The sequence below is a fragment of the Canis aureus genome, chromosome 16, assembly GCF_053574225.1.
Source record: "Canis aureus isolate CA01 chromosome 16, VMU_Caureus_v.1.0, whole genome shotgun sequence".
Classification (NCBI taxonomy): Eukaryota; Metazoa; Chordata; class Mammalia; order Carnivora; family Canidae; genus Canis; species Canis aureus.
The window spans coordinates 50,916,175-50,930,021 of record NC_135626.1 but is presented as its reverse complement, the minus strand read 5'-3'; the positions used below and the strand labels follow the sequence as shown (position 1 = coordinate 50,930,021).

Below are 13,847 nucleotides of genomic sequence, written 5' to 3'. Positions count from 1 at the left end.
CCCAGGACCCTGAGTTCATGACCTGAGCCGATACCTAAGTCCAAGGCTGAATTGACCAAGCCACTCAGGGAGCCCTATGAACCATTTTCATAAAACAATACATTTTCTTTCTCTCTCTCTCAGTCTCTCTCTCTCTTTAAGGATTAAGAGTGATTTGCCCAAGAAAAGCAATTTTTTGCTCTGCTTTTCTTGGCTTTGATATCAGAAGAGACTCCTCCTTATCCATTTGGTGCTCTGAATTCAGAGGACTCATCTCAGGTAGAATTAAAGTGGTGGTCAGGGACATTGCTGGTTCCTGAACAGCACAGGCGAAGCAACCCATCTCTCCCACCCATCAGGATTTCACACAACAGCGCTGTCCTCATTGAAGGCGGAGTGATGGAAAACGTGTCAGAAAGTGGGTTGGAGGGAAATTGGCTGCAGTTCTGAACACAAAGGCCACCCAGGCCTGATAGGTCACCCTGCCAGATGTTACAGCACTATTTCACTATACCAGCCACTACAAAGGAGGAGTGAAGCCTTTAATGGAAAAAATAAATAAAATACAACAAAAATCTTAGGCTTAAAACTAGAATTGTCCTCTCAGACACAATCTAAATTTTCTAACGATGGTGGACATTAGCCAGCTGACATCAGTCATGACACAGTGTGTGTGCACAGCAGCACCACCTCCCCCCAAAAAAGCACCCTTCATTCATGCTTTCATACAACTGTTGATTGTTCTCTTTGGATGGAGGCCCAGGATTATTCCATTTTCTTCTCCCCAACATAAGGCTTCCCTCTCTGTGGGCTCCTTTATCTTCTCTTAATTTGGCAGGGATGCTTAAAATCTGGGTATCTTTATTATTGTTCAGATTTGGTTCTAGAACATTCCGTAGTACACTGTGATATGATGCAACCATGAGCTCATATTGTAGAGCTCCTCTGCGGTTTGCCATGCCAGCAGTCTTCCCTCCTGCACATCTTACTGAGCACTCTGAGGACTTCCCTCTGGCTGTCTCTGTGCTGGGTGCGCTACCGTGGAGGGGCGGGGCGGGGGTGGGTGGGACAGCACCTTTGGAGATGCAGCTCCTCAGACACTCATAGTTGGGACCAGCTGTTAGTGAAGGGTGTCTGCAGCCATAGGGGTTGCCAGGAGTCAGCCTCAAGGGGGGTGTTGATTGAAACCCATGAGGCTCTTTCTCTTCCTTTGGGTACAGTTGGCTTCCAGCTTCCTGCCTAGAGGGATTTCTTAATGACCTGGGGCCCAGACTCTGCCTCAGCCCCAGAGACTAGTATGCATGCCCTTTCACTAATCCCTGTATCCTAAAGTAAAACAGTTGGACCTTAAGTGTTAAAGAGTAGAGTGTAAATACTAGAGGCAATTTTCCAGGGAAATGAAAGCTTTAGTTCCACTGAGCAAGGGTCCTGGCATCTCCATCACTGCTTGATTCGATCACCAGTATCTGCTTTTACAAGGTCAGATTCTGATGCTAGGCTGCCTGGGCTTTGAACTCCCTCTCCATGGCATCCCTACAGTGAGACCTGAGGCAACTTACTCAAACCTTCCTGTGCCTGGGTTTCCCCATCTGTTGAAGGAGGCGTAATCATGGAGGCGAGGCAGGTGTGTGAATAAAATGAGTCCATACCAGGAGACACTTGAAACACGACTCCTGTCATTAGGAGGAATCCTGTGTTCCACCCTGGTGCACTGGCACTTTCCTGATGATGCAAAAGAGGGACCAGAGCAAACATGGGATGCCGGACCCCAAAGTAACCTTGGGGAACAAAGTTTTTTTTGGATTCTAGATTTATCTCTACTGGATCTTCAGCTTTCTGAGAGAGGTCCATGTAGGGTGTTTGCTTTTTCATTTTTTTAATAAGATTTTATGTATTTATTCATGAGAGACACAGAGGCAGAGGGAGAAGCAGGCTCCCTGCGGGGACTTGATCCCAGGACCTGGGGATCACGACTGAGTCAAAGGCAGGCACTCAGCCACGGAGCCACCCAGCCATCCCAAGGGTGTTTGCTTTTTTAACAGCAGCTCCACTGAGGCACTCCTGTGCCAAGAGATCGTACTTTTTAAGGGAACGATTCAGTGTGTTGGGCAGATTCGCGAGGTCGTGCGTTGGCACGCCTATGTGCCTTGTGGGGCTTTTCAGCGGAGGGAGCCTAAGGGCGATCAGCCTCACTGCGGCGGGGGCCCCCGGAGCGCGGGAGGCTTTGCGCTGAGTCACCGCAGGCGCCCCCGGGAGAAGCCTGCGGCCGCCGCCGCCGCCGCCGGGCTCTGCTGCCCCCTAGCGAGGCTGCCCCGCGGCCCGGAGCAGCTACGCCCTCGAGGTGGGCTCGCGGAGGGAGGGGGAGGGGGAGGGGGAGGAAGCCGGGAGGACGGAGGAGGGGGGAGGAAAAAAGAGGGAGGGGGAAAGGGGGGAGGAGGGAGGGGGAGAAGGGAGGAGGGGGAGGAAGGAGGGGGGGAGGAGGGAGAAGGAGGGGGGAAGAGGAAAGGGGGAAGGAGGGAGGGAGAATAGAGGAGGGGGAGGAGGAGGGAGGGGGAAGACAGCGGAGTGGGGAGGGGGGAGCCCGTCTGTTTGTCGGACTCCGGGCACCTGCACTGTGACAGCAGGGCGCTGGCTGCCCTCGGGGCTCTCCCTCCAGCCGGGATAGGATAGCTTCTGTCCCCCAGTGCTGGAGGGGAGAGAAGGGCTGTGCTTTCTAGTCTGTTGGGAAGGCACCGACCAGTAGGATGTAGTAGCCTAGGGATGGGTTAGAGCATGGAAAGATCCAAATTCAGACCCTGCTCTGCCTCTTCCTAGCTGTGTGACCCTCAACAGGTTAGGGAACCTCTCTGAGTCTGTTTCCTCATCCAGAAAGTGGGGACAATGATTCTTCTCATGAGGTTGTTGCATTACAGAGAGACTCTCTCTCTCTCTCTCTCAAGTTCCTGAGACTGGCTTATAGACAGGACTCACATAAGCAGGTGCTATTAATACTCCAAAGCTGCCCAAAGAGTGTCCAGTGTTGCCCTGGCTTACCCAAGGAGCTTTCTAGAACCTGAATTACTCATTACCAAACTGCATTGCTGTGGGTAAGAGAATTAGGAAGAATAGGAAAGAGGCAGGAGGTGCAGGAAGACTATTTGGTCTTCATCTACATCAGGTAAAGACTGCCATAGGTCAGAAGAAACCTACAGACCCCCTGAAGAACCATATAGGAGGAAAGGCCTGGGTGGGGGCATACAGAGGCATCAGAACTGCCAAGGATCCATGTCCCAGAGGGCAGCAGGGCCAAGGGAGCAGTATCTGAATCTGAGTCAGGTTCCAGGCTGCCTTAGTGGTGGTGGGCAAGTCATTTAGCCTCAGGGGGCCTTTACCTGTCTGGGGTTTGTGTCCTGCCTAGATTTGTAGTCAGCCTAGATCTTCTCTCATGGGGAAGTGTCCAGGAAAATGGTGAGCAGGGTCTCCTGGTAACGTTCCAGAGATCACTTAGCTGGACTAGGTGCCTGGGGTTCCCTCAGCCACCTCTAGACACCTCAAGGGCAGAAAACAAAGGTTCCTCTTTGCCTCTTCAGATAAGTTGCACAGAGGAGGTGAACTATGCTAGGCAGAAAGTTTGCTCCATCTTGCAGCCTGGAAGGCCCCATTCTTTAGGAGCAAAAGGGACCTGGGGTCTCACCTACACATCCCTGTGACCCATGGGGGCCCAGCCTTGGCAAAATGAGGAAGAAGTTGGAGATTGTTGGGGGGGCACCTGCCAGTCTCCTCCTTCGACCATCTCCCCCTTCCCACCCACACCTTTCTTCTCCCTCCACCCCAGTTTCACCATTATCAGATAAAAGCCACAATTTTAAAAATTCCATTTTACCTTGTTTCCGAACTTGGTAACTCAACTTTTGTGCCTCTCCTAAAATTTCTTGCTTACCTCCCACCCTACTGCCTTTAAGTCACTGCCTGGGAAAACAGGAAGTAGGAAATGAGAAAGAGAGAGAGAGAGAGAGAAGGGAGAGAAATTGGTTGATCTAGAAGAATAAGAAAGCAGAGCGCAGCCTTAAAAAAAACAACTCCCAGTGTGTTTATTTTCCTGTCTGTGCATCTCTCTTAGATTACAGGGATCCTTGGGGTGGTGACCTAGTCTAGTCTGGGCTGTGTACCCACCTCGGGGCTGTGCTTATTTTTGTGTTTTCCAGTCTGCTGTCTTTGGCTGAAAGTCTTAGGGCTGGGATGTGTGGCTCTGCCGTTTGTCAGAAGAGAACTTTAATTGGCGAGCTCATCTTTTCAGGGCATAAATGGAGGGTGGGCTTTGGGACTTCATGACTTCGTGACTTAACCATGAGCAGAATGTGGCCAGCCATAGTGCATATGGATCCTTGGCATCTCATACCTCCCAAGCTCCTTTGGAAGAACTGCTTTCTCTAAAACTCGTGATTTTAAAATATGAACAACCACTGGTTTGGGGGCAAACTATCTGAAGAGTAGAGAAAAGAGTAGAATGCTCCCCCCACCCCTGGAATTCTGCAAAACCCTCCTGAACTTTGCCAGCTTCCTCTCTCAAGCTTATTGAGTAAGAGCTTTTCTGCTAAGGGATCACATCTGTCTGATAGAGACCTAGAAAATGCTTCTTGCATTTATTCTCTGGACACCTTGAGGAGAACCTGTCACTTCTGGGTCATTCCCAGCCTTGGAGCTGCAGCCTAATCACCTCTGCTGCAGAAACCCAGAGCCCTTCATAAATCATCAGCATGATGAAGGTGAGGGTCCCGCTCACAAAGGCAGCACAGAAGATGGCAAGACATCAAGAGTGACCTCCCCAGCAGAAGAGTTCAGGACTACCTCCCCCCACCTCTACCCAGAGAGATTTAGGAACCGGAACGAATGGGAAGACACACTATGCTCTTGGATAGGAACCACTAAATATTCTGAAAAGAGCGGTTTTTATCATCTTGGCACATAACAGGTCCAGCCAAAATCCCAGTGGAATTTTGAGAATTTGGGAAAATATATTCTAAAGGACATCTAGAAGAGAAAACATGCAAGAAAGTCAAACAGTTTTGAAAAAGAAAATGAAGAGTGGCCACCTAGAGAATAAGACTTGCAATCCAAAGCTTCACTTGGGGATCTCTAGCACCAAAGTGGACAGATAAATAGGCAGAGTAGCTCGTTCATTTACCTGGACAAGAAGACAGATTCTATGAATAGAGCTGGGCCGCTGGTTTAACTATTATATTTAGGGGGAAATGTTTAGATTCTCACCTCATGTCATACACTTAAATAATAAATCCCAGATGAATTAATAAATCAAGTGTCAAGAATTAGATTACTGAAAACATAGCAGAAAATATTGATGATCTTTATGTGCCACACAGCAATAGAATAAATCACAAATTTATATTACTATTAAAGCTTGCTGGTCAGGGGCTCCTGGGTGACTCAGTTGGTTAAGCAGCTGACTCTTGATTTTGTCTCTTAGGTCATGATCTCAGGATCCTAGGTTCGAGCCTTGGGTCAGGCTCTACACTCAATGGGGCGTCTGCTTGAGGATTCTCTCCGTTTGCCCCTCCCCCTTTCAAATAAATAAATCTTTTAAAAAATTTGATGATCAGAATTAATCAAGAACCAAAATAAAGGTGATCAACTAGAGAAATTATCTGCCACAAACATAAGAAAGGGTTGATGTTATTCATGCATGAAGTTCTCACTCAAGTCATTACAATCAGTGCTGAGACCTGAACAGAGGAGAAAGGATATAAATGGGCATTTTATGAAAGAGGAAACCAATACATGAGATTTTTACTTATACACCTGAATATCCATCATGTTTCAGGAGGGAAACTTTGTCATTGAAAGAAATTGATCAAACCTAAAGAATAAAACCACAGAGCTCATAAAACTTCATAGCGCTCACTAAATCTTTAGCAGCAGTTTGCACAGGGTTCCCTGCATCTAGTGACTCAGCCAGAGGAAGTCATTCATGGACTGGACAAGCCTTTGAGTGATGACCAGGGACATCCTGAGAAGCTCCACGAGTGAGGAAGACACTACTTCCTAAAGCGAGGTAGGGAGCAATAGTCTTCTCAGATAATGGAACTAGTCCCTCTTAGAGAGGTGTTCTGACATTTTTGGGGCTTTCTAAGGGCAACAGTCTATTAATCATATCTAAGGGGAGATCTTAGATCTGCCTAAATCCTAAGCCTTGAAGGATGAATGGTGACTTTGATCTGCCCAAAATAAAGTCCTGTTCATCATTGGGGAGATGTCAAAGATTTGGAGAACTTCAATCTTGGATGTCTTTGCTAAGTGCTCTCTGAGGGACAGGGTCCTCAGAATGAAAGGAGGCCCCTTCTGTATAGGCAGTAAATACCTAAGTGGGACAGGCCACCCACCCAGCAGAGGACTCCCTGAACTCACTCTTTTTTTCTTTTTCGAGATTTTATTTTTAAGTAATGTTTACATCCAACATCGGGCTCGAACTCACAACACCGAGATCAAGAGTCGCACAGTCCACCGTCTGAGCCAGCCAGGTGCCCCCGCTGAACTCATTCTTAAAACCCTCCTAGGTCATGTGGCTCTTGCTAGCTTCTTTCTAGCTTCCTACATTATGGATAGACAGAAGGGCTCAGACGGCCACCCCAGCATGTCCTCCCTAGAACAGAGAGGAATGAAGCTGGACACAAGTCTGTTGGTGGCCAGCTGGTGTAGACGCAGTGCCAGAAACCTTTCTGCTCCACCACCAGTGTCAGGAAAGCATTATGAGAAGGGTCCACCCCAGGTGGACTCTCCCACCTGGTAGCCCACCCTTTATGTGACCTGCCCAACATCTGTCGCAGGTGAGACATGGATTTTAGAACATTCTGTAATTTCGTAACGCATTTAGGGAATGCATGACATCAGGTTTGCCTTCCACATCTTGCCTTTGGCAGGTGTCATTAATCGATCACGAAAGCCAGGAAACCAGGGCGCTAGATGTGGTGAAGGGCGGGGGTGGGAGGAGAAGTCTCCAACCTCTCCAGTTTGTGTTATCAGCTCTCCCCTTGGCAACTCACCCTCACCTCCATTCCTGGGTGCACTGAAAACACTTCGTGAAATGGAAACAGAAACCTTAGAGGCTAACCATTAACGAATTATAAAGGAAAAGTATAGATTTAAAGCAAAGAATGCAAACAATCAGAATAAAAGAAAGAACATAGGTGAAAGCAAATTAAAGAAGGGGAAATGGCAGCACAAATTTTTAAAAAGAAAATGAAGACTAAATTTAGATTAAAATTATGAAAAATTATAAAAGTTACAGTTGAAGGAAAGATTAAAAGAAAACAAGCGCGATGTAGAAAGATATAAGGATAACAGAGGCAAATAGATTTTAAAGGGATTTCAAAAGTTAGAAATAACGAGATGATCCTCCGGGCTACTTTGACAAATCTTCTGTAAGTCTAAAATGATCTAGGGACACCTGGGTGGCTCAGGGCGTGATCCTGGAGTGCTGGGATTGAGTCCCACATCATGCTTCCTGCGTGAAGCCTGCTTCTCCCTCTGCCTATGTCTCTGCCTCTCATTCTGAGTCTCTCATGAATAAATAGATAAAATCTAAAAAATAAAAAAAATGATCTCAAAATAAGTTAAAATACTAATTAAATGAAAAGCGGACATGAATCTGGGGTAAAAATTAAAAGTAAAACTAACAAAATGCTATAAAAATGTAAATCTATGTAAAATAAGTCAACACATATGTTTATTATATATTTATTTACATATATTTACACGTATTATGTATACTTATGTAAATATATGTAACAAATCAAGTAAATACATGTAAAATAAATCAAAACAGAGACAGTTGAGATTTTTAAAGGGTAAGAAATAAAAATCAAGACCAAAAATTACAGAGGGGTAAAGAGAGGAAGTAGAGGCAGCTAGAACAGGGGAGTCCCAGAGATAAGAATAAAAATGAAGTAGAAAATAAATAATATTAGATAAGTAATTTATTTTTTTATTAAAAGATTTTATTTATTTATTCATGGGAGACAGAGAGAGAGAGAGGCAGAGGGAGAAGCAGACTCCATGCAGGGAGCCTGACATGGGACTTGATCCCTGGTCTCCAGGATCACACCTTGGGCCAAAGGTGGCACTAAACCCCTGAGCCACCCAGGCTGCCCAAGATAAGTAATTTAAAAGGAAAATGTTGGGGTACCCAGCTGGCTCAGTCAGTAGAGCATGTGACTCTTGATCTCAGGGTCATGAGTTTGAGTCCCCCGTTGGGGGTAGAGCTTGCTTAAAAATAAAATCTTTAGGGCAGCCCAGATGGCTCAGCCCAAGGCGTGATCCTCAGCCAGGGCGTGATCCTGGAGGCCCTGGGATCAAGTCCCTTGTCGAGCTTCCTGTATGGAACCTGCTTCTCTTTCTGCCTGTGTCTCTGCCTCTCTCTCTCTGTGTCTCTCATGAATAGATAAATAAAATCCTAAAAAGGAAGATAATAAAGTAAAAGTCAGGAGAGTCAAATTGCAGAGATAAAAATGAAAATAATGGAATAACCCAAAGTGGCATGAATGAACCAAAGCAAAATGGTGTACTCAGAAAGTGCAGAAATTCAAAGTTAGGAATTACTTTTAATGCACTGAATACTCTCAATAAAGATGATCCTGGAGCATGAGCAGATGACCATCTCTAGTGGGTTCTGTGGAACCACAGCAGTGTCTCCCTCCGCCTGGAACTTAGTGGGAGGGATGCATGTTACTCTTCAGCTGTTCGGGACTTCTGAGCCTGGTCCTCTGAATGCACATCTAAGGGGCCTGGTGGGGACCCCAGAGGTGAGTGGCGGCCCAGCCCTGACCTCCATGGGAGGCCACTCAACTCAGAGCTGGGGGTGGGCAGAGTCAGGACATTTGGGGCAAGAGTCAGTTTTGCTTTGCTGTTGCCTTGCGATGGAATGATCACTTTTGCCTCCCTGTGCTTCCCTTTCCATACCTGCTGATGCCTTCTGTGTGGTCTTACCCTTTCCATTAAAAATTTTTAAAAATCAAGCTACTGGTCAACAGCATTTATATTTTAATGAAGTGGAAAGAGTACTGGGCATAACAGGGCAGGCCCCCTGGACCTGCCTACAGGGTGGTTTTGGGTAGGAACTGATGCAATTAGAGGTGATTAAAAGTGCACATACAGCAGGCACCTGGTGGCTCAGTGGGTTAAGTGTCTGCCTTGGGCTCAGGTCATGACTCCAGGATCCTGGGATTAAGCTTCACATTGGGCTCCCTGCTCAGCAGGAAGTCTGCTTCTCCCTCTCCCTCTGCTGCTCCCCCTGCTTGTGCTTGCATATGCTCTCTCTCTGTCAAATAAATAAATAAAATCCTTTTTTTTAAATGCACATACAGGTAAACAGGACACCTCGATGAGGTTGGGCATCCCATGTCAGGGAATGGGGAGGCAGAGATCCATTTGCTATGACCCTGGGGAGGTGGCACTTCTCTCCCTGCCCCTACCCCACCACCCAAACCACTTAGGTCCCTCAGCTTAGCATGCTAGGCCTCATCCTCCTATCTCCCTTCCTCAGGTGGGCCTTGACCTAGGATGGCTGAGCCCCGCCAGGAGTTCACTGTGATGGAAGATCATGCTGGGACATACGGGAAAGATCTCCCCTCTCAGGGGGGCTACACCCTGCTGCAAGACCATGAGGGGGACGTGGATCACGGCCTGAAAGGTGAGTGCACAGCCACACACACACAATAAGCCCCGGGAGCTTGCTCTGTAAGGGGCTGGCAGGAGGCATGCATGTCCAGATTTTAAAAGGAATTTTAAACACTTGTATTGGATTGTCAACAGAGTGAAGCCTCATAATTTGAAAGGGCCAAGACAAAACGTGAGGCTATTTGAAAATGTACCTTTCCGAGGAGAATTTGACACATGTGGGGATGGAAGCGTGACAAAGATTGGAGGGGGTTTGTCAGTCTAATTCATAGGGGGTGGTCGCTTGAGACTTTAGCCACATCTATTAATCTTGAAACCAGCCGCATGCACTAGCGTGCAAAATGCTTGGCTTTGTTATTTCTATGTCCTCCATGTGAGCCTGTCTGGGCCCTATTTCAGTGAGTTGGTCAGCTCTGGGATTCCTATTGAACCTACACGAAATGACTGCATCTTTAAAACCTCTAAATATTCTATAATACCATCTTTGGGCCAAATTGTCTTGGCCTCCTTCTCTTCACTACCAAACACGTGTGTTTCAGTCCACTGACCACGGAGCCTGGGGAGTCCCACGGAGAACACCATACCCTCTCTCCTGTTTCGTATGCTGCCCTCTGCGTCATTGCCAGCAGCTCCAGGCGGACCCCAGCATAAGAAGAGCTCTGTCCCTGCCCTCCAGACCCATTTCTAAGGAGACAAAATAGCAAACAGACTATTTGTTCTCTTTTAATGCTAAAAATAATAAAAAACACTTGGCAGCCTGGGGTATGGAGTCATGGCTGGAAGTGGTGGAGCTCTAAGTTAAAAAGGGTCCTCTTCCAGGGTACATCTGTTCAGGAAGGTTCCCCGAAGGAGATGGGGTCCCCAGGAGGTTCCCTGGGTTGGGGAAGAATGAGGAGCAATAATTAATCCCTACTTGCAGGATTTGTTGTGGGCCTGGTTTCAAAGGCAGAGGAACCTGGGGATCAGACAGGTGGGCTCCTGGCTGGAGGACATGAAGGAAGAGAGGGTACACTAGCACACTATCCTGGGGAGCTCAGAGGCTGCCCTCTGGCCTTCTTGGGCACCCTCCCCCAAGCACCAGGTGCTGGAGGAGGGAAGGAGGGGGAAATATCCATGCCAGTCAGGTGTCCCAGGGGGCAAAAGGTGAGGCCATTTGAAAATATACCTCCTGATGTCCTGCTCTCTCCTCTAACCCCCATCCTTCTCCAGCCGCTTCCTCTTTTCTCTGCCCACCCTGACCCCAGGTGTGTGGATGAGGGATAGTGGCCCCTAGGACCTCGATCCCAAAAGTTAGTAGCACCCCACTTTCTCCCTGCAGCCCTCCCTGGCTGAGGTAGCTTGGGGTGAGGGCTGAGGCAAACTCGTTCACTGACCCCCTGACTGAGGCTAGAGCTCCTTCCTCTGTGGGCCTGAGCCCACAGATCCCTGCACAAGTCTGCTGTGTGTCATGATCACCATCGCTGCTTCCACACTCAAGTGTCCCAATTTGGGTGATAAAGTCTGTGGGACCCTGCTTATAAGGGAACTTCCTTAAAATGGTAATTTGGGCATTTCTATAGAACTCTAGGATTGCCACCAGTGTCTCAGGCGATGCTCACAGTAACTGCTGCGGGCATATGTCACTTTTTCTGGTTCACAGATGACAAGCAGAGCTTTGGCTCCTTGTTGTCTGTTTTGCCCCTTGTCACTCAGCCGGGTCCCCTGGGAACCCCTCATGGGTAGATTCCAACCATCACATACTGAATTCTGCCCCATGTGAATTGTGCCAGTGAGGCTCTATTTAGAGTAGGCTGGTTTAAAAATTAAATTTAAAATATATGCAGTGTTACAAAGAATATACCATAATAAAGTAGGTTGTTAATAATTGGGGAAGCTGAGTATGGAGTGTATTTTCTGTAGTATCTTTGCAACTTTTCTGTAAATCTAAAACTGTTCTCAAATAGAAATTTCTTTAAAAAAAAAGTCTGGGAGGAAAAGTGATTTTTACCATTCTTACTTTTTGGAGGGGAAATGAAATTCAATTTGTAAAGTTAGAACAAGTTTACCAAGTTCTTTTCTGTCTCAGAGTTGTCTAACGTATGTTTCCTAAAATCACTCAATTCTTTAACATAAAACATAATCAGAATATCTATGCTAACATATATGGTATACATACACGCAATTTTAAGTTGCTAACCTTTTTGTCACTGCTGTGAAAGAAAAATATTTCTAGATAATTGGCTTACCCAAAGAATATACTTCCCAAGAAAGCAGTTGATACTTAAGAGATTTCCATAGTTCTTCATCAGATTTATTCTTGCTTCTAAGGACTTAGAGTGAGTTATTTTTATATGGGGAGTGAGCAATTTGACATGGGAGAGAGTGTCACTTTACTAGCAACATTTTAAATAAGTGACAGGCTATTCTGAATAATGACAAGAAACCACATAAAAATACTGGAATGAAGAGTGTTTCTGTGGATGCTCAAAGTTGGACAAGGACTAGATACAGCCTGGAGCTGCCAGGTGGGTGAGGTGACAGTGGTTAACAGGTAGAAAAACGCACCATAAGAAATTAAAAGGTGTTAATGGGTTAACTTCTTATACCTTCCAGATAAGACATTCAGAAGAGGCTTCTACCTCCTTCTTTCCTTCCCTCCAAGAAATTCAACAAGGCTAATGCAAACGATGAGGATGGCAGGCTCTGACAGAGCAGGGGAGCCTGCTTGGGGCAAGCTTGCCCTGGGCACTCTCATGCCATATCCTCCTATGCTCGGACAGACAGGGCTGGTTAGTAATAACGAGACCCAGCAGACGCTCCTCAGATGTTTCCTCACCTTTTGTCTAAAGCCTTCTTAAGACAGTTTGCAAGTTTTTGCAAGCCCCAGGACCAAGTTGCTGTGTGTGTGCTGAAAATTTGTCTAAAATTAGCCCTTCTTTGGCTGTATGGTCGCCCCCAGGGCTGGGGACCCAGTGCTGGCATTTCAGTTAGCAAAGGGTGTCTGATCTCACAGTACAATTGAACACCACTCGCCTTTTCTCATGTGGGGGTGGTCCTTCGTGCACAAACCAGCCTCGCAGACCCTGTCCTGAAAACTGGCTCCAGGGCTGCCCCCGCCTCAGGTGGAGTGGCTTTCCTGGAGCCCAGCAGGGCCTCCTTGGCTCTGGATTCTGAAAGGACAATTTTCTTGTGGGTAACTGTGGCTGACATTTCAGGTGTGACTCGAATCCTGTTGGTCAGTACTTGGAGACCTTTCTATGAAAGATGCTCAGTGAAGTCCGGACACACAACTGGATGTCCAGTTAGAAGGGACAGTGTCTGCCCTGAGCTTATTCCTTTTCAGAGGAAGGAGTTGGATCTGAGTGTTTTCCTGATGTCTACTTGTCATCGATGAGTGGTGGTGATTTCCCATAAACCTCTCCATCAGAAAAGACACACAGTGGGTTTATTTGCAGCTTGGCTTTGTAGTATCAGCTGCCCTTTTGTCAATATAAGAGCTTTTGCCTCTGAAACCACCTGCTGATTAAAAGGCAGTTTCTCCTCTCGCCCGGGAACAAGTGGGGACACAGTTGTGTCAAGGTGGGAGTGGGATTGGCCCCCCTTTGTGAATTCATCATGTGGCCATGTCCCATCCACCTGGGTTCCATGTTAGGTGATTTTCAGCTCTGAAAGACACTGCTCCCCATTTCCTCCTGAAGCCCAAAGGAGGGGTGGGGAGAGGCAGCCATTCTGAGGGGCTCATTGTATATGTTCCAGAATCTCCCCTGCAGACCCCCGCCGATGATGGATCTGAGGAACCAGGCTCTGAAACCTCTGATGCTAAGAGCACGCCGACGGCGGAAGGTGGGCTCTCCTCTCATTGCTTCATTCAGATAGCAACTCCATACCTCCAGCCTGCGCTTAGCCATGCTTTGAGCCCCGCGTGCCCCCCTTCCTGGCTGCATTCACTGCCGCCTCTCCCTCTGGCTTAGAGACATGCTTGTTTGGTGCTTTGCAGGATGGGCTCTGGCCCCGGAATGTTATGGGAGCCAAGCCCTGCTTTGACGCCTTGCTGACCAGTGCCAGATTTGGGCACCTTCGTCGTGTGTGTGCTTTGAGGCAGCCGTATTTGGAGACGCTGGGATCTGTGGCAGAGTGGGGCCTGAGGACAGCCCCACAAAGCCCTGTTCCATGTCGATTGTCCTCCCCACATTCCTTCAGAAGCCCTGATCTACCTTGCT

General features: G+C 47.4%; 1 protein-coding gene across 20 annotated transcripts in view; it reads left to right on the top strand.

Annotated features, from left to right (window-relative positions):
• MAPT (microtubule associated protein tau) overlaps positions 1–13,847 on the top strand; it is a 101,872-nt gene that overhangs the window by 46,076 nt on the left and 41,949 nt on the right. For 17 of the 20 annotated variants that reach the window (XM_077854018.1, XM_077854015.1, XM_077854014.1 and 14 more), the window contains exons 2-3: positions 9,515–9,661; positions 13,384–13,470. In XM_077854018.1, coding sequence (XP_077710144.1) covers positions 9,532–9,661; positions 13,384–13,470 — 217 coding nt within the window. In that variant the 5' untranslated portion in view covers positions 9,515–9,531. The remainder of the gene's footprint in view (positions 1–9,514; positions 9,662–13,383; positions 13,471–13,847) is intronic. The other 3 variants (XM_077854019.1, XM_077854017.1, XM_077854007.1) reach the window with 1 other exon arrangement.